General features: G+C 38.4%; 1 protein-coding gene across 3 annotated transcripts in view; it reads left to right on the top strand.

The window, feature by feature from the left end:
- Positions 1 to 22,711, top strand: part of tasp1 (taspase, threonine aspartase, 1) — a 50,320-nt gene that overhangs the window by 19,839 nt on the left and 7,770 nt on the right. Inside the window, exons 6-14 of one of the 3 annotated variants that reach the window (XR_001858643.2) lie at positions 582 to 666; positions 1,971 to 2,050; positions 3,443 to 3,549; positions 6,336 to 6,470; positions 6,700 to 6,778; positions 7,137 to 7,247; positions 8,813 to 8,920; positions 12,189 to 12,262; positions 15,879 to 16,042. Coding sequence is in view for 2 of the 3 variants with exons in the window: in XM_017714997.2 (XP_017570486.1) it covers positions 582 to 666; positions 1,971 to 2,050; positions 3,443 to 3,549; positions 6,336 to 6,470; positions 6,700 to 6,778; positions 7,137 to 7,247; positions 8,813 to 8,920; positions 12,189 to 12,262; positions 15,879 to 15,971 (872 nt within the window). In the remaining variant the exon portion in view is untranslated. Of the gene's footprint in view, positions 1 to 581; positions 667 to 1,970; positions 2,051 to 3,442; positions 3,550 to 6,335; positions 6,471 to 6,699; positions 6,779 to 7,136; positions 7,248 to 8,812; positions 8,921 to 12,188; positions 12,263 to 15,878; positions 16,647 to 22,711 lie in introns of those variants that run through there. The other 2 variants (XM_017714998.2, XM_017714997.2) reach the window with 2 other exon arrangements.

Raw genomic sequence — 22,711 nt, 5'->3', positions numbered from 1 at the left:
CAGGAAGTTTGTGAGTATGCACTCAATGGTACAGCAGTAAAGGTTCACAAGTATCCCGGGACAAAAGAGAGCTTTCTTGAGGCTCTGTAGGAAGTAAAGACATTGTTGATGGAGGACTTTAGGGCCCAGGTGAGATTATCTGAGATGTGGATACCAAGGAACTTGAAGTCAGACACATGCTCTACCTCAGCTTCGCTGATGTAGATGGGGGAGTGTGCCTGGCTCCTACTCCTCCTGAAGTCCACTAAGAGGGCTTAGCACACAGCCTTTTGGCACGCCGGGGTGATGGGAGATGAGAAGAGTTTGTCTAATTCAGTCAGGAAGTCCAGAATCCAATTGCACAGAGATGTCCCGATACCAAGCTGGCCAAGCTTTAAGATCAGCTTGGAGGGGATCACTGTGTTAAAAAGCCTTTAATCATGCAAAGCGTTCTTTGAGTGTTCATGGTTCCATACACAACTGTTTCCTTTACTAAAGAATCTTGTTTTTTAAGAGTGTACCCACACCATCTGGGGAAAATTCCGATGTATGCATGTTCTTCGTAACCTTGTTTATGTGCAAGCTCTGCATCTTCTCTTCAGGAATCAAAAACCCAGTGTTGGTGGCCAGAAGACTACTGAGTGAAGCACAGAAAGGGAAGCTTTCAGCTGGCAGAATCCCTCCCTGGTGAGCCAACCTGTCTGTTATTAAATAATTAATTATCTTGCTGTTTGTGTATTTGTGTTAGATGTTGTCAGTTTTTCGTTTATAGGCTTTTTCTCCGCCTTTTTAAACCAGTCGTTCATTTGCTTTAGAGATCAGGCACTTGTTTCACTAAAGCAAATTAAGATAAGGTAAAAATGTGGCACTTAATATTGCACTTGTTTTGACAAATACTAGGCATGTTTTGGTTTTTGGCAAATCGTTTTTAAAAATATTTCAGCAAGATTAATAATGTTTTTACAAGAATCCAACACATCTCTGCAATAAAATAACAATGTAGTCTGTTTCCAAATGTTTACTGTTTACTTGGAGATCACTGCCATGGACATCTAGGAATGGATACATGATATACAGGGATATGTATGGGATAGGCAGTACCAACTCACTGAGGGTCTGATGGATTTCCATGAAAAACTTTCAGCACTTTCTGCAAAATTTCACTAATGTTGTTTATATAATTGTATAATTAAGAAATATTTCATCTTATATACTGTTCTTTGTAATGCTTGTATTTTTATTCTATACTGAAATTTTGTTAATACTACACAGCCTAGAAACCGCCTGTGATACCACATCAATGACCCAGCAACATCTTGGCAACCACCTGGGATACCATAGCAACTGCTTTAACTTTTGAAGCATTTATAACGTTCACAAACGTTCCCTTTCTAGTTGTTCTTTCTTTTTTAAGGTCAAGTATGAAAACCATTTTACAGAATATTCATTTGTTGTCTGCTGGGACCATCTGCAATCACAATTACAGGGGTTATTAGGCAATATAGCACTGCACACTGCACACAGAGTTCAGAACTAAAAAATGTGGTGTCAGCCCCTGTGGTGGCAACCCCCTGGGAAACCAAACTGAAATGACTTTGATGGGATATGTTCATTATAAGACATGTGGGATGTGGGGATATGTCAGAACCTTTTGATAGTCATTAAAGTCTAATGTTATATGTTCTCTTATTTATTGACCATGAGATATGTCAACTCTTTACTCCACCAGAGGCCAGTGGAAAGCCTGGATTTTACATTTTGGTCAGTGATTCTAAGTCATTAATCAAATAATCTTATTTTCACTTTGTTGAGGTCTTAAAAGGGTATTTAAGTGATTTTTAAAAATTGTACAGGAGCTCTGTCATGTGCTCCTGCAAGGCACACTTGTCCTGGCACTACATACTTGAGGTCTTTCATGTGAATGTTACTCAAGAACCGAAAAAGTCATCCTGTTTCTAAGCAAATAGATTGATGAGGTCTGTCTGTGTCAGCTTTTTAGTGGGAACAGGCGCACAGCAATGGGCTCTCACTCACGGAATACCTCCTTGTCCTTCAGAGAAGATGGCCACCAGTGAGTACTTTATACATTCATTGCCTGTATTTCAGTTCCTGGCATTTGGTAGTGTTGTTGCTGTTTTCACATTGGATATCATAAAATCCTTACTGATGAAGAACTGAAGGACTGGGGCAATGGCAGATAGCAGTAGTTGCTAACCAGTGATTGGAGGGCTGTGGAAAATGAGACAGAGCTTTGAAGATGTTATGTGTTATGATTTTAATTGACCATTATACAATGACAGGCATTATCAAAATACCACTGTTTCAACACCAAATCTCATAAAGGTTGATACATAGAAAAGAAAGTCCTTATGAAACTACTGAGGTCCATACCTGGCATAATTTCAGGTGTATAATTCCATTAAAACATGTAAAATGACAAAAAGAAGTTTAATTTTATGTCAATGTCAATGCAGACTGTTTGCTGTAAATTCCCAAAACAATGCCAATGCCAATGGTACACTGCATTTTTTCAAAGACAGTTTATGGTAAACAGCCAAACATATTGCCTGTAGATCTGAGAAGACTTGTGTCATTCTGTAGTTAGCATCATACCCACATTAGGGACTCTGGGTCTAAGCAGATTTTTCTATTGGAAGCAAAACTGTTTATTATCTATTGGTTAGGCTCAATGCTATTTGATATGTTTAGTTTAATCATTGAATTGTACCAAAGAACATAGGCTAACATTAGCAATGCCAGCAAGCACAGCAGGGAGTGTCTCACCAGATGAATCCCGAAATATCTTTGGGCTGACTATCATAATCATGACTTTAACTATGGTATTACAGCATTTTGTACACCTGGAATTGTTATATAGATTTTAAATCACCTGTTGGAATAGAACTAACATAAACAAAAGAACCTGTGTGCTGTTTTTATGACTATGCTTGGGGAGATGGCTTGGACAGTGCAGATATTGTACATCCCATGTAGTGAGAATAGTTCCTGGATAATTGACTGCGAACAATTTACTACAACTTCTTTGGTCACTCCAACTTGACAAAATATTTGAATAAAGATATGCACTTGTGCAACTGTGATTTTTTTTGTGTTCATGCAGGATTCATTTGTCCTTGCACGTGCAACAGTAACAGCAACACCTTCTCATGTAAAACTAGTCTGACTAGTACTTTAGAAATTGTGGATAAGAATATTAGTCCTTGCTTTAATAGATGCACAGATCTTAAGAGAAAAGTCAAAAAAGAGAAACTTGTGCATTATGGAAGCAGTGGGATTCTGGGTGCTTTGTTGAAGAGTAGTGATGGAATCCAGTTAATGAGTTGCCATAGTCCATGTTTTAATGGAACAGAAGACACACACAAAAGGTCATGATTATGGTTTCTGGAATAAGATCAGCTGTGAAATCTGAGAAACTGAGATTTACTTCTTTGATATTTCCCAGAATTTAGTTTGTCAGCGTACAAAAGGAACAAACGGAAGATGGAGCTGGCAGAGAAAATAGAGACAGAACATCATTTTTTGAAGAGACAACGAACGTCAAGTGGAACTGTGAGTAAATATATAAAAGCATGCATAGTTTCAGCAGAAATTGCTCATGCTCACTCATGTCTTGCAGTAGTTTTTTTTTGTGTTGTGTGTCAAGACACTTTTTTTTAAATTGCATTATATTTATTCAAAATCTAATTATTGTCAGCATACTGATCCCCCAATAGTTCTTCAGGGAGCACCTTGGTGGAATAAGTTCCTTGCTAAAGGTGCTCCTGAGTAATACACAGTAGAGTAGAGGGATAGAATTGTTCAGAATGTAGGCTCCAATTTGCCTAGCTTTCCTAATGTGTTTTATTGAGGCACTTCCCTGAAGTAAAGGTGCCCCAATCTGACCAAAGCAATGAAAAGATTGCTGGCCATAATAGACTGTCAGAATAACTCGAGTTGATGAATTGTTCTGTCTAAATAGGTTAAAATATATGTATCAAAATAAACACAACTAGTGAAGAGAGACTTTCAAAATCCACAAAAACTGGCTACTGTATTTCTTAATGAGCAAGGAGGGAATAAAACTCATAGAAAACTCTGTGTTTGTTGCTTCCTGGTGATGTTCAACGGTCACTAATGGTGTTTTCCCGATGGATTGATATCACAGTGTAAAGGATTCTAATGGTTTAACAGGTGACCTAGAATTGATACCAGATGCATCTGATGATTTCCTAAACAGGTGTCCTAACTAGGAAACTAGTGGTGAGTAATGCCACCACTGGTACTGCCTAGGCCAAGTCCCATTAAAAAGAAAAACCATCAGGTTTCCTAAAAGTTCTAGTGGTATGTTTTAGCAAGGATCATACACCACCCCCTCACAATCTTGTATCTAATGGTAAGTTTATGTTGGGCATTTTAGTTAAGGTTTTATGGTTAAAAATGTAATTCTCTATGGCAACCATGAATGGGTATTTTTGTGCAATAAAACATCACTCTAGGCTTTCTGGAAGTCTTAGATTTGTCACTGACTCTGAAGCCTAATCAGTGGTTTGTTGTCATGGCGGCTTCATACCAGAGCTCATTATTAAAAGAGTCACAGTGAAACTGTTACAAGGTAAAATATATGTTAATATGTCTGTCACAAACTTCAGGTAATACAAGGAATGTCTTTAAGAAGCGTCTAATGTCTGTGTTTAATCTGTTCGTGCAATTGCTGTTATCTTAGTGCTAACAAACTCCTAGAATCACATAGCTTTGCTATCAGAAGTTAACATTATGGTAGAGATGGGTTTTTTCCTCATGTTTTCAGTGGGTTTTGACATGTACGACTTAAATTAAAAGCCTAGCTCTAATAAATATGGCTCGCCACTGGTACAATACCGTCATCTTTGGATCAGGGACTTTTTGCATTATCTGTTACTGCATTTTATTTTATTTTAATGTCATGAAATGTTTACAGGACACTTCATTTGAAATGTTGTATTTTATTTTTCACTTAAAATGCAGCCAGCTTACAAATATCCAATCCAGATCTAGCAGTTGATTAGTGCTTAATTTAAGAGAGTTTCATTGATTAGTGTGCATTGATATCTTCACCTAAATAGTGCTGATACCTGTGCTTACAATAAATTCTAGTAATATTATCAGTGTGTTAACTGCTCCAGCTTTCATTAGTATTGTGTTTTAGTGCATGGAGTACATGGAGTGACACTGCAATAACTGTTTTAACCACAAATCTAAGAGTTAAGAGGTGTGCAGATTGGAAGCAACTCCAATTACTAGATGTTACAAACAATCGAAATATGATTTACAACAACATAAGTGATACATCACATTTTACAGGGTTATAAGAATTGGGATGGCAGCACAATACACATGGATGATAGAAATACTGGTTTGTGGCAAGAGGATCTTGTTTGTTAAAGGTAAATGTAATGGCAATGGTCATTTTACTGAACAGAATACTTCTTCTTCTTCTTCTTTCGGCTGCTCCCTTTAGGGGTCGCCACAGCGGATCATCTGCTTCCATCTTGCCCTATCTACTGCCTCCTCTACTTTTACACCAACCATCTCCATGTCCACCTTTACTACATCCATAAACCTTCTCTGAGGTCTACCTCTTCTCCTTCTACCTGGCAGCTCCATCTCCAACATTCTTTGACCAATATATCCACTATTCCTCCTCAACACATGTCCAAACCATCTCAACCTGGCCTCACTGGCTTTATCTCCAAACTGCTCCACCTTCACTGTCCCTCTGATCTGCTCATTTCTAATCTTGTCCATCCTTGTCACTCCCAACGAAAATCTCAGCATCTTCATCTCTGCCACCTCCAGCTCAGCCTCCTGTCTTTTAGACAGAGCCACAGTCTCCAAAACATACATCATAGCAGGACGCACTACTGTCTTGTAAACCTTCCCTTTCACTCTTGCTGCTATCCTTCTGTCACACATCAGCCCTGACACCCGTCTCCACCCACTCCATCCTGCCTGCACCCTCTTCTTCACCTCTTTTCTACACTGTCCATTGCTCTGGATGGTTGACCCAAGATATTTGAAGTCATCCACCTTTACAACATCTACTCCTTGCATCTTCTCCTTTCCACCTGCCTCCCTCTCGTTCACACACATGTATTCTGTCTTGTCTCTACTGACCTTCATTCCTCTCCTCTCCAGTACAAACCTCCACCTCTCCAGATTCTCTTCCACCTGCTCTCTACTCTCACCACAAATTACAATGTCATCTGCAAACATCATGGTCCATGGAGCCTCCTGCCTGACCTCATCTGTCAACCTTTCCATCACCATTGCAAACAAAACTGAACAGAATACTAATGTAATGATTTTTTTTCCAATAGGTGAGTGAAATTGTAGAGCCTATCTCCTCGTCCTTGGACACAGTGGGGGCAATCGTTGTGGATCAGGAAGGGAATGTGGCAGCTGCTGTCTCCAGTGGAGGTTTGGCCATGAAACATCCAGGGCGAGTGGGCCAGGTAGGAGACACTCATCTGTTTTGGAGTTTGTTCTAAGCACTACATCTTCCACAATTATGCAGTTGGATTATAGAATCACATCCTTGCTGGAATGATATTCTCCACTCCAATCCAAAAAACATCTCTATACTCCTTGGTAGAAAGTTTACCATTTCTCAGCCTCGTGTGTTGAATATAATGCAACAGCAACAGTTATCTCCTTCCATGCCTGTTTCCCACTCTGTGTAAGGCTGCTCATTATGGCTGTGGCTGCTGGGCTGAAAATGCACATGATGCCAGAACTTACGCTACAGCTGTAAGCACCTCAGGTATGAAAAATCCCTGCTTTGTCATAGGTTATTGTCATATTACTCTTACATACATGGATTTATTTATTTATTTACATATGTATGTATGTATGTATTTAAAACATGCCCAAAAAGCTCTGCACAGGAGACGTGAAGTGCATACTTTTAATTTCAGTAATCTATATGCGCCACCCACAAAATCAACTTAAACACCCATGTCGATTCTGAATGCAGATAATTGTCCCCTCATATCTATTATCAGAACTTTAGTTGAGTGACTGATTTGAACATGGCCAAACATAATGAATGTCCACTCTATGCACATCTATACACATGTTGTAGAATTTTGCTCATTCCTGTTATTCTTGTTGATCTTAAGGATGTGGTGAGCATCTGATACGCACTATGCTAGCCAGAGAGTGTTCCACAGCTGTGCAGGCTGAAGATGCACATCAAGCCCTCCTGGAAGCTATGCAAAACAAGTTCATAGGTGAATAGTGCTACTACATGGCTTGGTCTACCTTGAAACATCTTTTTTTTTTCTTTTGCGGTGTCTTTTGACCTTTCGCAGTGGCATTTGCTGCACAGCAGTAAGTGAACCACTAGGAAGTGGACACTCTGAGTTGATGGAACATGAACGGTATTATGAGTAGAATGTTTAATATAAAACAGTTGATAAAACTGCATGATAATTAAAGCTGCTTTCTCATTCACAAAAAAATGATGGTGTACAAATTAGACGATCTTCAGGCATCGTTCCTCAGACTAAAGAACTTTAGATCTTACACAATTGGACATCAGGCAAAACAGCCTTAAACAGCAAGACATCAAACACAGCCACCACAGACACTATGGCCCCAGATCCAAATTTCTATGATCCCATTGCTGCAGTTGGGAATGCAGCATTGGTGGTGGCTGTTTTTTGTAGAGAGCATTTAAATAACTTAAATGTATATTTTATTTGGACCAATCCTCAACCTTGCTTTGCAGCTGAAGAGTTTTAACTAATACTTTCTAGCTAAGGTCTTAGGCTAGATCCAAGGACATCCTCATATTTTCAAAGTTATGTACATGAATGACAAACAATGAACAACCAAAGACCCTACTTGTCCTAAATGCAACGGCTGATCTACAGGGTGACATGTGGGTGACAGCAGCCACCCCCTTTGTGTGCTCACCACTCCAGTTCTGCAGGCCCTCATGATGCAACTAAGCACAGTGTACCTCTATTCCCAAAATTCTTAAAATGAACAAGATCATTGTGTTTAAAAAGCAAATTTATTTAACTGCCATTCTGTTCGTTCACATCTCATAAAACAATCTAATATTTTTTATGCCTGCTGTGGCAGTATGCTTTAGTCTAGGATGCTTTACAGGTCAGGTTTTAAGTTAGGTCAGTCAAGGAGGTTTGCATGAAATGTAGTAACATTTTTATGTGAAAGAAAGTTCATTACTTCTTGTTGCAGTGCAAAGAATCATCATTTTTACTGCAGCCAAAAGCAGTCAATGTCTACTTGAAAGGTTCACTATTAGGGCACACTGGATAATGAGCAAATGTGTGTGTTCTGATATTTCAGCAGCATTCTTCCTCACAGGTGCATAAAATCCAAAACATATAATCATCTCCATAACCCAGCAGTTGCAGTAGAATGCACTATAGTGAAGAGCTGTTATGGTGAGCATAGTCCTTTATCTGCTAGCTTTGCCCTGATGTGCTGCAAGTAGATAAAATCATTCTCTGCTACTCACTGCTAAATTCCAAACTACCTCTGACCACAGAAGAACAGGGTGAAAGGGGGCTAACAAAGTAGGTAAAGAAACAGATGGACTACAGTCTGTAACTGTGGAACTACAAAGTGCACCTATAAAGTAAGTGGAGCTGATAAAATGGACAGTGAGCGTAAAAACGAGGTGGTCATAATGTTACGCCTGATCGCTGTGTGTGTGTGTGTGTGTGTGTGTGTGTGTGTGTGTGTGTGTGTGTGTGTGTGTGTGTGTTGATTACAGAGAAACTCTTGATTAATGTGACTCAATCTAACTGTGTGTCTGTTACAGGTTCCCGATTCCTGGCCAGTGAGGATGGTGTTCTGGGTGGGGTAATTGTTCTAAGGTGCTGTAAATGTGGAGATGATCAGAGTTCTGAGAATCTCCAGGCTTTGCTGGGTATGTCCTATACTTGCTAACACAACACAATAACCCTCACTTTCCGTCAACACAGCACCCTTACCTTCAGTGACACTCAAGAATTTCCCTAAAGATACACAGATACATGCAAACATAAGTAGCTAAGGGCTGAAGGAAGTATTAAATCCTGAAAAGTGCCTGAATAGCACTTCATAACACACCATGGTGACTCAGTGTGCATCAGGGAGAAAATTGGAAGCCCATGTAATCAGTAACACAGATTTTCAATGCAGCTCTGTCATCATCAAAGTATTATATTATATTAAATCAAATAATGAGAATTGAATTAAGCTACATTTCTTTTCAAAGATATTTAGTCCCTTTACTAGCATTTTGCACATCTTTCTTTTTTCTGTTTATGAATTTTGCAAGATAGTGTTTTGGGCATTTGTCACAAGGGGGGGGGGGTTGGTTTCAGAATAGGCATTCCACTTTCTTTTTCTTTCAGTCAACTGATCATGAAGTGACCAGTCTCCTGACTTCTAGCCACACCAAAAAAAACATAGAGTACCACCAACGTGACAGAACGCATCACAAGTGTGTTATTGCACTGGCATGTTCAATGTTTTTAAGCAATATCTTTAATGTTCTATTCAAGTTATGAACATAATACAGTTTGGATTTATGGGTCAAGTGATCAGCTTTGCAAAATATATTTTGGGCATACCTAGTTTTAGACCAAGCTGTAACACCTTTTGGTTTTGAAGTTACTAGTGCTTTGTCTAACAGCTTTACCAAATCTACTTCAGCTTCTAAAACATCTTGCGTAACACAGGAATCAAACATGTTAAACGAGACTGATGTCTGGGAAACACTGGGAAACACTGCTTATAATCGGATTTGCCTGTGTTTTGCAATGTTGAAGTTTCATGGTGTGTGGAGTGGGTGTGCCTATGGTCAGAGGATCTGTCACTCCAAAATCTGTTGACCAATAGAGTGAATGCTTTCTTCTAAAACCCACACAAATGTAAAAATTCAGAAGCCAAAAAACATCTCACCAAATCTTCAAATAAGAAATCTGATGCAAAAATGAGTAGTACAAAAACAAAAAAAGAGTATTTTTTGAAAATTAAGCATAATTTAATTCTTGATTTGAATAAGCAGATATACAGCACTGTAAGAGGCCCTCTGAAGCTAGAATTTAGAATTATTTGCCAACTGTGTTTGCACACTGTGGAATTAGACCTCCGCATTTAACCCATCCGTACAATAAAACACTCACATACATGCACACTAGTGAACACACACACACTAGGGGGCAGTGAGCACACTTGCCTGGAGCAGTGGGCAGCCCTATCCATGGCGCCTGGGAAGCAATTGGGGTTTAGGTGCCTTGCCAGGATCGAACCAGAAACCTTGTAATCAAACTGGTTATCTGTTACAACCTTCTGGTCAAGGGCTGGTTCCCTAACCTCCAGCCCACGACTGCGTATGTAATGTAAAGGCCTTGATAGTCCTGGTTCACCACTGCATTTAAGTGTATTTAATTTTCCCAGTGCTATGCAGGATGTTGCTGTCTTCAAATCAATTACAGTGCAGAACATCTTTACATGCTGTCTTTCATTCAAACATAAATACTAACATACACTTAAATGCAGTGGCGAACCGTCAAGGCCTATTAAGGCCTTTATGTGGCATACTTAGCATGATTTATTCCTACAACAATAAATGAATCACATGTACACCAAATGCAAAACATGATAACATTAATTTATTCGCCCTCTGTTCAATTTTTGTAAACCTTCGCAGAGAACGTTGAATGTTGACAATAAAGATGAATAGGCCATGTCCCAGCAACTAAAACTTTTGTTTACACAGGAATTCATTAACAGACAGACACAGAAATGCCTACAAATAATAAACAGACACAGTACTCCATATTAGATTAAGTATTGCTTTAGAAATCTGTTTTAGCATCTGCTTAGAAGGCACTTACAAAAGAAAACATTCAAATAGAAATTCCAATATTCCTAAAAGGAGAGAAGCTGAGAAATAAAAGTAGCATTTTGTGTGTGTATGTGTCTGCATCTATTTTTAAAAAAATGTAGTGCGACTTTTAATGTTTTAAGTGAATACTCAGTTGTTCCATTATTGAAGTAATTATTGTATGTGCATTCATTTTAGCATCTTTGCTGCTGTTTTTACGGTAATGATTTTAAGGTTGACCTGTCTTATGCATTACTGAATATGCTAGACTTTATTTATGTAACTATTACAAATACAGCTTTTTATGTAAAACGGAAAATGATGAGTCGGTTAGATCCAGTCTGTAATACCTTCTGGTCCCACCAGGGAGCAGCAGCACATTTTAGGAAAAAGCAGTGTAGATGATTTTCAAACCTAATTGTGTGCCGCTTTAACAAGTCAATGCCTACATCCAAAAATTTATAGGAAACAGTGTGTAAACAGAATAGTACGCAACAATTATAAGGCTATTTATCAGTATAGTAAGCATAGTAGCAGGTGTAGTTAGCTTCTTATATGAATTTTCCATTCCACCTTAAATGGTGAAGCAGTTGCATTGTAGCTAGAGCCTTTAGGCACCAGAATGAAAGAATATTTTATTAATTATTTGAGAAAGGCAGTTCTAAATTGACATCAGACATTTAGAACTTTTAAAAGACATTTCATGACTTACATGAAGCTTGTAACGGACATTAGGATATACAGTATATTTTACCTTATAGTATAAGAGACTCAGTAGAAAGGTTTGGTATAGAGCTTTTCCATTTTTAACATGAATTGGTGCATTTAAACACTCACTGTCCTCTCTGTTAGACACTCTGTTAGACATGCTAAATCAGAGAGAGTAGAGCAACTGTTGCTGCACAGTTTGTGTTGGTCATCTTCCAGTCCTTCATCAGTGGTCACAAGATGCTGTTGGAAGGATATTTTTAGGACTGTTCTCAGCCCAACAGTGACACAGAGTTGTCCAGCAGCACAGCTGTGTCTGATCCACTCGTACCAGTAGCTGACGTCGCCTTTTAACTGAAAAAAAGGGCTGGAATTCCAACAAGATGTTTCAGGCACCTGGGAAAAGTGGTTTCTGTGGGAGGGTGTTACGTCCTCTGCCATGTACATTTGAGCTCTGTTCCTTTGCAGACCATTTACATGCACAGAAAGCTAATAAACACACTAAAGGAAAGTGAACAATCTGAAAAGCATGATAGATCCCCTTTAAAAATGTGTCCGTTATATGTTTTCATTTCTTGAAATGGTCCCTGATGCATCTCTCTTCTGTCTTTAGTAGAGTTCCTCTGGAGCCATACTACAGAAAGTATGTGTGTGGGTTACATGTCTGCGCATGACAGTAAAGCCAAGGTAAGGAAATCTCCACATACTATACACCAACTACAGAGTAACACAGACATATAGTGCCCTCCAGATTGATAATAGCTAATTGATATGAACAATTTATTTAATTATTCTAGAGCTTATGTTGGTGTTGACACCAAGAGCATCAGCAGCTCAGTTTACCTTAATTTTCACTGTTCCTTTACCCTCAGACAGAATCTTTTAAACGAAAGGGAGAATTACCAAATGCCTTAATCCAGCAAGGCCATTTATATGTCAATCAGCAATATTATGCTGAAAATAATAAATTTTCTGGTTCTTTTAAGGACTCTTGGTGCTGCATTCTGGACTAACTAAAACTTATTTAGGCTTATACTGGAGCATCTAGATAGCAAGCCGTAGAAGTCCAGCTGTACTTGGAAGTTACTCTATTACTCTATATCCAGTTTTTTTTGTATTTTAGACAATCCTCTGTCTAAAAAGTGTCATCAGCATGAGTGGTTCCTGATGCCATGTTAACAAGAAATAGAGTGAAACAGCATTAATTCTCCATTTGTGTTTAACTTATGGCTTCCACCCACTCTACGACACAGTGATGAGACACAGGAGCTCATTCACTGCAAGACTCACTCTACCGAAATGCACCACAGAGCACCACAGGAAGCAATTCTTACCTGTGGCCATCAAACTCTATAACTCCTCCCTCAGTGTGTGATACTATGGTTCATCTGTGCAAAACTCAATACCAAACTGTACTGTTCATATGTGTAATAATAATAATTACGTGTGCAATAACATAAATAATGTAAAGGTACATTAATTTGAACCACTTTATACTAGATGTTTAATATTTATTATCGCAGTCACTGCCACTTTACTGTATTCATAAGAGTTTAAATCTCATGTACATATTGCAAATTTCTCTTTATGTTTTGTTTTAAATTATTAAAGTGTTAATTCTTTTACATAAATGGTTGCAACTGTAACAGCTGCAATTTCCTTCTGGGATCAATAAAGGATTCTGATTCTGATTCTGATAATGAACAAAATACAATTAGGTAGAAACTGGCCTGATTAGTGGGACTGTATGATCTGTGGGGTCAAATGCTATGTTATTACTAAGTGAATAATAAAGCGCTCATCAGAGAAGAGCAAAACATTGTTTGTTGTCCTCAGTAGACCACGTATCAGATGTTGGCAGTTGAGCTAGTTTGATACACTGGTGCATGACTGTGTTTGGAGACTCGGAATGATGTACAGAGAAAATGATCACTGTTGTCAGAATTCTTTGATTTTGAAGATGTTCCATTGGCTTTGTAGGTACCAGCATCATATTAGACTTTTCAGGTCGACCTTAAAAGATGCACATGTGCCAGAATGTAACTGCAGTGCCATTTAAGGTGGAACAGAAATTTTAATTAGAAGCTGGGAAATATAGAGCAGATTTCAGCTTCATCTGCTTTTGCACAATATTCTGTAAAAATGGTTTCGTTTTTGGTTTCGTTTTTCGTTTCATATACTGTTTCTGATCAGTGTTTATTGCAACCATTATCATGAGGGGTTGCAATGTAGGACATATTGAAAATGCTTTTGTGAGCAGACTAAGTGCTTTCAGTGGCTGGTGAGCAGCACTGGCATTGTTTAAAGCTTTACTCTAATGAAACTCACACTACTGAATCTCTTTCCTGCTTCACATGTGCTTCTATCAAAATGCCCAGCGCGCCCATTACGATGAAATAAGATAGACACAACAGAGACGAAGAGTCATCTCCAACATTTAAACTAAGACACTGGCCAAGGGTTGACCCTGACTCCCAGGAGTGTAAGAGTCGAAGAAACATTTATTTCAGAATTGAATCCCCATCACTAGTTTGATGTTAATTTTGTTGCTAGAACAGTTTATCTGAAATTTTGTTTGATTCAAGGAACAGACAGTATCAATAGGCCTGTAACCTATTTGGCAAGGCAGATGGTTGGTTTAGGCAATCTGTCTGTTGTCCAGCCTCAAAAAATATTTATCATTATCAGCATAACATTGGCTATTCTCACACCTAATTAATAGTACTCTGTTCATTTCTGACTGACTCATACATCATAAACACAAGCTATAAATAACTGTCTTAGAAATCTACCATCATCTACCGTTAGTTAGCACTTTTAGATTCCATCTGATGTCTGACGTTCTGCCTCTGGTTGTACAGCTAACTCTTGCTGCTTCTTGGAGGCTTCTCAGTGTCTCATGACATTGAGAAATCCTGTTGGACTTGTGAATCAGGGAGGAGTGGTGCAGTGTGTAATCACTGGAAGCCTTTTAGCTTTGGCTTTGCAACTATGCCACCAAGATGCCCAGACTAAGGTGAAGCAGGAGAGTAGGAGACAACAAGGCTGAGATTAGCAGAGACCCAAGTAGGCATTAAAGACTTTGGAGCTATAAAAAACAGACAGAGGCTTCTAGGACAGGACACAGTTAGTGAATCTGAAGCGAGGCTTTATGTGCGGTGCTTGTATACACAGTGATGGTTATCTTTCTTTTCCAGCACATTTTTCTTTCAGTACCATCTTCAGGCTCAAGAGCTGCCCTCCCTGATTTCTTACATTTAAATGTTTCAGATCATCCAACTAATTTTAATGTAAGATCAAGACAGCAATGCAGCTTTTAATTATCATTCTATTTAAGATAAAGATTTATTGAAAACCTATTATCAGCCATGTGAAAAAGTAATTTCCCCCTAAACCTAATGACCGTTTCTGCCACACTTAGCAGTAACAGCTGCAATCAAGCTTTTGCGATAACTTGTGATGAGTCTTTTACATTGTTTTGGAGGAATTTCCGTCCACTCTTCTTGGCAGAATTGTATTATTTCAGCTACATTGCAGCTACGCTCGGGGGTTTTCGAGCATGAACTGCCCGGTTAAAGTCTCTAAAGTGTATCAGTGGGATTCAAGTTAGGGCTTTGACTCGGCCACTCCAAAACCATATATATTTTTGCTTCTTTTGAGCCATTCAGAGGTGGGCTTGCTTGTGTGCTTCTGATCATTGTCCTGCAGCATAAGCCAACTGCTCTTGAGCTTTAGGTCACAAACTGATGGGTGGATGTTCTCCTTCAGGATTTTCTGATAGAGAGATCACGGTTTCATCAATCATGACAAGTCATCTAAGTCCTGCAGAAGCAAAGCAACCCCAGACCATCACACTACCACCACGTTTGACCTTTGGTATGAAGTTCTTATGGTGGAATGTGGTGTTAACTCTACACCAGGTGTAACAAGACCCATGCCTTTCAAAAAGTTCCACCTTTGACTCATCAGTCCACAGAAAATTGTCCCAGACGTCTTGGGGTCATCTAAATGTTTGTGTTCTTCTTGGTCAACAGCAGTTTGCACCTTGCAACTCTCCCATGGATGCCATTTTTGCCCAGTGTCGTTCTTACAGTGGAATCATGTACATTGACCTTAACTGAGGCCTGCAGTTCTTAAGGTGTTTAATGATCCCAGCAGCATGAAAAACACCCTCATGTATTTGTACTAGACTTAATGAGATTGCACCAGCCACACTTGTCTTTCACTCCTTGTTCTGAAGAATCATAATACTGAGCACATACTGTCCTATTCTGTTTTCTGCTCTCTCTCGCTCTCTCGCCAGACTCATATATCCAGACTGCCTCCTGGAGCTGTGGCTGGACAATCACTGGCGATCGAAGGTGGTGTGTGTCGGCTGGGGGCCACAAATGATTGAAAGCAGATAAAATCCCCTTTTTTCAGCAGCAATATGCTCATCGTAATCAAGACAAAGTCTTATCAATGGAGGTATTAATGTTGACTTTTTTTTACTTTTAATCAACATAGAAGAAGATTGTCTTATAAGGTAATTAAATGGTTAATCATATTCAGACCTGAAGCAATGTGTTTCATTAAAATCTCTATTACAGGATAAACCAATATAGCTCCTTTTGTATTGCACAGTTGGTACATAGCTAAGAAATAAAGTGTTTGAAAATGAATGAAAACTGTTTTACAACATCAAACCATAAACCACAAAGTCACCAAACAAACATTTTAGTTTGATGTCATTATCTTACGTTACCTCATGCAAGTAACTTATAGGCACAGAGAGGGTTCAGATTCAGTTTTTCACACAGATTGTGCGTTTTGTTTTGCACAGTGGATATTTAAGCCATTTTCCTTAACCTCTTTTTGAAATCATTTATTTAATCTAAACTGAATGAACCATATATTATTTTAGCAGTTCTTGTTCTAAAAGAAGTGCTTTTAATGTGCAGTGCTTGATTTTACAGGGGGCTATGGATTAGAAATGATTGAGGTATCTCAGCTTTTTTTCCTGGGAATGGCAAAACATTACATACAGCACTAAATGTGAAAATGTGGTAAATATTAAATGATTTCAGATGTATTTTGCTGTGTCATCCTGAATTCTCTGAGCATTAACAATTTGGCCATTCCTATCTATAATTTGAGTTATTCAGTAAATCCACTTCTGTGTAAAGCATTACTCCTGTGCAGCTAATACATGGATCACTTGGTAGAGACACAAGTAGTTGATCTGTCTTTCAAGGACAGACTTGAGACTACTGTGTGCTGTAAACCTAACGGAGCATAGTTATGACTTGTGCTATATTCCAAGCGCTTTGGGCAAATTACATTGGATACAAATCTAATGTAGCAAATAAGAAATGGAAGCTTATATCTACTATTCAGCATGGTGTATTCTGCAAGCCTAAATCATCAAGCAAATGTTAGACTAGCATTTCATGTGTTATTCGTCATGTCTTCTCATTGGTTTGACAGAATTATCAATTTTATATCATTTTCATGTTTCTTTTTTTTCTCTCTCACTGCAGTACCCAGCGCACATTAGGCAAATACATCATAGAACCACTGGTTATGCTTATAAATAGCATTAGTCCTATTAATTTACTATGTGTAATGTTACAGCTAGAACCATATTATTAACAAGCTATGCTAATCAGGTAAACAATGAACCATTTTAAATTTGCTTTCAACAAGGTTAAATACATGAATGAAACTGAACTTCTGCTCCATAATATTCCTTAGGTGTTTTGCATTGAATTTCAGGAAATCAGTCAAATACGTCAAGAGCATAGCAGGAAATGTTCTGCAAGAAAACATGTCCCCTCTTCCCATCTATGTTTGCTCCCCATTAATTATTCTCTAGCTGTTTATTGCTGATCTGTATACAATTTATTTCTAGTAATGTTCAATTTAAAATTCAGCTTGGTTTGAAAACGTCTGGAATTATTTGAAGCACATCCCTGTAGATAAAGAAATTGTTTCAGAATGCTTATCAAACAGCTTAGTCATATGATGGGAAATGGGATTTGATTTGTCAATATGTTTGAAAAACATGTCCCACTTACAGAGCTTTATAGCAGGTACGCATTGTGTGTTAATTTCATGATGGTTAGACTAAAAGAAATGGCAAAGAAGTCAACTTTCCATTGACTTGCATTAAAGGTAAGGTATGTTTTTTCCTTCTCTTGTAAAGTTATAATTTTGGAGATTTCCAAAAGGTTTTTGGAGATGTGAGGTTACACACACACACACACACACACACACACACACACACACAGTCAAAAGAGCATTTGCAGGGTTCAGACAGTGATGTTGGATGAGAAGGCTTCGCTCTCAATTGACGTTCCACTTCATCAGAAAGGTGTTCATTGGGCTTGAGGTCAGGGCTCTGTGCATATGTCAAAAGGGTCAAAACGATTTTAAGCTTGAAAAATTATATTCAATTATATCTGCAGTTTTGTTTGAGCAACTACATACATGTAAAATCCAGATGCACAAATAATTTGGAATCTACAAATATAAAATAAAAATAAGTAAATAAATCAAATTCACAAACGCATAAAATATATTGAATATATAGAATTTATGAAAGGGGCTTTGTTAGCCCCTTTTCACGCTGTTCTTCAGTAGTCAAGACCATTCTCAGCACTGCAGTGACACTGACATGGTGGTGGTAAGTTAATGTGTGTTATTCTGGTAGAAGTGGATCATATAGTGGTGCTGCTGGAGTTTTGAAACACTGCAGTGTCACTGCTGGACTGAGAAAAGTCCACCAACCAAAATATTCCAACAGCAGATTAGGTATTGTCTCTGACCTTACATTTACAAGAGGCATGTCTAATAGAGTGGACAGTAAGTGGGCAAAGTGTTTAAATACTCCAGCAGCACTGCTGTGTCTGATCCATTCATACCAGCTCAACACATACTAGCGCAGTGCTGAGAATGATCCACCACCCAAATAATACCTGCTCTGTGGTAGTCTGTGGGGGTCCTGACCACCGAAGAACAGGGTAAAATGTTTCACCTTAATATGATAAAAGGAGCATCCAGAGAAGGCCTAGTCCTTTATGAGAGAAATGTGCATAGGCCAAAAACCACATCTGCCCTCATTCCTGTCCTTAACCTGACTATAAACCAGTGGGCTAAGCTGAAGAGGACAGATTGCAAGCAGTGAACCCTGAACTGTATGGAAGAATGATTTCAGATGCCTTTCTCCTACCTCAAACTGCAAAATAAGACACTTGATATTCTAATCTTGTCAAAGGGATGGAGCATATTTTCAGCATTTCATCATCAAGCGAATGAACTTGCTCATCTTTACCAATGGAGGGCACTATATTAACATGTTTTTTTTTGGAAATAGCCATTACGTTTGCTATGCATCTTCTCAAGAGAACAATGAGTTAAAATTATATTACCTGATATTTTTGGAGGAAATTCAGTAAATATGAAAACATTTTGCATACTGTAGAACTAAACTAGGGTGGTGGGTATTAAAGGTCTATTAGCAATCCACTTAATGAAAAGGGATTGAAGTGGCAGTAACAGTACTGTGCTGTGAAATAGTGACAAACACCAACCAGAGGCAAGAGCACCTTTTCCGAAGATTCCATAAGAGACAGTTATTATAGGCGAATTAAAAAAAAAGATTAACAAGGACATGACTAAGTGATACAAGACTTGTCAATAAACACAAGAGTTTTCAATACTCAAATCTACTCACAGAACATTAATAACAAACCACAGGTCCAATTCACTGTGAAGGGGAGGTGATTGGTCAGAGCAAGTGAATATTCTTGAAGCCCAGTCCTAAAATAGCTCCCAAGATCTGCAGTCCTCCTCAAAGTCCACACAGTTTTGGCCAAACTTGTTTTAAATGAGTGTATCAGTACAGATTCCAAACATAATCAGAGGTGTATGTAAGGGATTACGTTTACACTTGTTACTGTATTTAAGTAAAGTTTTTCCTGTAATGGTGCTTTTTGGAGTAGAATTAAATCATAGTACTTGTACTTGAGTTAATTTTGAATTAAAAACTTTTAATTTGCTACTTTAATTATTAATAACATTACAGTGTAAAAATACATTATGAGCATATCAGCTCATAAACCACTAAGAACAAAGCGTGGTTAAATTTAAAAGATTCACCTATCAAAAAAATATTGCAGTGGTGTCTAGTTTAGTGGAGAAGGACAGAGCTTAAACAGCACACTTGAGGAACAGACTGCATCCAAACGGTCATCTGTATTCATTTTCACATGAACTAAAGAAAACTGTCTTATTATCAGCGGCCAAATACAAAACCACTCTCACAGCTCGACTTCAGCCTGAGGCAGCCTTAGCCAAGCTAGCTGATCTGAGCTAAACAGCTACCATGCTTACGGTTTTCTTTTACAATGCTTCTGTTTATTAAACTTGAAATCTGTTTTATTACAGTGCCTGTCAGCTACTTTAGTTAACAGGTGTTGTCCACAGCCTACAGTTTAGCATTTAAATACAGCCTAGTTTAGCTGCTGTTTTGGAGATAAACACGGCGTAGGGCTATGGTACAAGAAATCTAGTCTAATACAGACTCTTCATAAACTCAGGACAGTGATTCTGCCATGTTGTCATTGTTTAATCTGACTGGCCTGATCTGATCCCTTGCCACCTCCCCACCCTCTATCTATAGCTGTGCCCCAATTCATGGGCTGCAACCTTTGTGGGGCTACACAGCCTTCGAAGGACATGTCCTCATAGATTGCATCCTTCAAAGGCTATGTGGACCCATATAGACTAAACTGAAATGAGATGGTCTTTCTCCTTTCTCTCTTCCTCTGCCTCTCTGTCTTCCTCCTGTTTAGCTGTTTAACTGTCAAAGTAAGTAATAATGTCTGATTCTGTCTTAAGTGATCAGCATGATTGCTAGTGAAATATATTACAATTAAAATTGAAACTGGATAAACTGCTGATCTTGCTGCTGTTTTTAATGGTGCAAATATTCTGATAACAGATATCAGTGGAAATATACAGTTTGAAGGCTGTGAATGTGTTTAGTGACTTCAATACATTTTCAATGAACTACTTATTTACCCTTACTTAAGTAATTATATTTACTACTACTTTTACTTGTACTTGAGCAAATTATCACTAGGGTAACAGTTCTTGTACTTAAGTAGGGATTTTTTTTCAAGGAAGAAGTAAGAGGCCACTGCTGAGTCTGCATCAATGTAGTCCTTGCCAAAAGCTGCAGTATGGGTACATACAGGTTGCTACTGAGCTTAGCTTTTGCTGAGTCAGGAGATTGAGTTTGATTCTCCTGACAACACTGGCGTCCTTCAGGATGCCACCCACAGGACATTGTTAGCCTCATATTTTTGGTTGATGGACTATTGATGGTCCAGCAGTGACACAGGAGCCCTGCTGTGTCTGATCAACTATACCAACACGCCACCACCACGTCAGTGTTACTGCAGTGCTGAAAATGATCCACCACCCAAATAGTACCTCCTCTGTGAGGGTCTATGGGGGTCCTGACCACTGAAGAACAGGGTAAAAGGGGGCTAAGAAAGTATGCAGAGAAACAGATAGACTACAGTCTGTAATGTAGAACTACAAAGTGCACCTATAAAGTAAGTGGAACTGATAAAATGGTATGGATACACAGAGGTGTACTTAATGAAGTGGCTAATCAGTATAGTATTAACATCTGTGTATTCCTGCATGAACACTAACAAACTTCAGCCTTAGACATTGTGCCCCTGCACACTATCCTAAGTACACTTACCTTTTCATACCAACGTTTGGCTTGCTCACTAAGTGTGTCTTGATAAAAAAAAATGGGGCAAAGAAGGCATTCAAGCGCAAATGGCCACAATTCATAAAACTGAACTGGTATATAAATGATCAGCTTCAACTCAAAGGCTTCACTTGAAGAGTGGATCAATGTTGAGCTATAATAATAATAATAATAATAATAATAATAATAATAAAAAAACACCATCAGCAGAATTTGAAAGTATGGGATTCATCAAGGAAGTTCAAAAGAAGAAAATTACAGTACAGATGAAGCTGCTTCTTATTTTGCAAACCCCTGCAAATAATTGAACTCATCACTTCCATGGCCACAGGTGTATAAAATCAAGCACTTAGGCTTGCAGACTGCTTCTACAAACATTTGTAAAATAATGGGTCGCTCTCAGGAGCTCAGTGAATTCCAGCGTGGTACCATGATAGTACATGGTATGGGATGAATTAGACTGGACACTGTGAGCCAGCCCTCCTCGTCTAACATCAGTGTCTGACCTCACAAATGTGCTTCTGGAAGAATGGTCAAAAATTCCCATAAACACATTGTTAAACCTTCTGGAAAGCCTTCCCAGAAGAGCTGAAGCTGTTATAGCCGCAAAGGGTGGGCCGACATCATATTAAACCCTATGGATTATGAATGGGATGTCACTCAATTTCATATGCGTGTAAAGGAAGACGAGCGAATACTTTTGGCAATATAGTGTATTTATGCTGGTTTTGCCAGATTTTAGTAGTTTTAGAAGTCATTTCAAAGATGTTTTTGAAACATTATATAACTTTTAGTATTGGGTTTATGGGTCTCTTTCCATTAGACAGTATACAGTTCCCTCCACAATTATTGGCACCCCTGGTAAAGATGAATAAAAGGGTTATATGAAATATACCTTAATCTCACACTGAAAAAAATGAGAAAAATTAAAATTTTTAATTAAAGTAATGTTATTCTGAGAAGGTCTTAGAAACAAAATGTAACAATTTTTTCCATTTTCATATTACTTTTTTGAAAGTAGAGTCACAGAAGTCAAATTCCCCTAGTCATTTTTCTTATTCTTCTTTGTGGGAAAGACTTGAAACAAACAATTCAAATAAGGAAAAAGTATGTTAGGAATGGCTATAAAAAATAGCCACTCACCTGCAATTTGAGCAATAATTAAAAAGTTCCAATCAACTGGAACTATGACAAACTTGCCTTCTATTTTGCCCCCACACACAGCCCCCACAAGAGAGGCAAAAAATCTTCAAAGATCACTGTTGGAGGGCTACAGAAAAAGCTAACTATTTGGTCATCAGTTTCCGAAACTACCCTTAGACACCACCTCCATGCCAACACAATATTTGGAACGCATGGTAGGTAAA

Source organism: Pygocentrus nattereri, chromosome 22, assembly GCF_015220715.1.
Source record: "Pygocentrus nattereri isolate fPygNat1 chromosome 22, fPygNat1.pri, whole genome shotgun sequence".
In the NCBI taxonomy this organism is placed as follows: Eukaryota; Metazoa; Chordata; class Actinopteri; order Characiformes; family Serrasalmidae; genus Pygocentrus; species Pygocentrus nattereri.
This window is presented reverse-complemented; position numbering and strand designations above follow the sequence as displayed.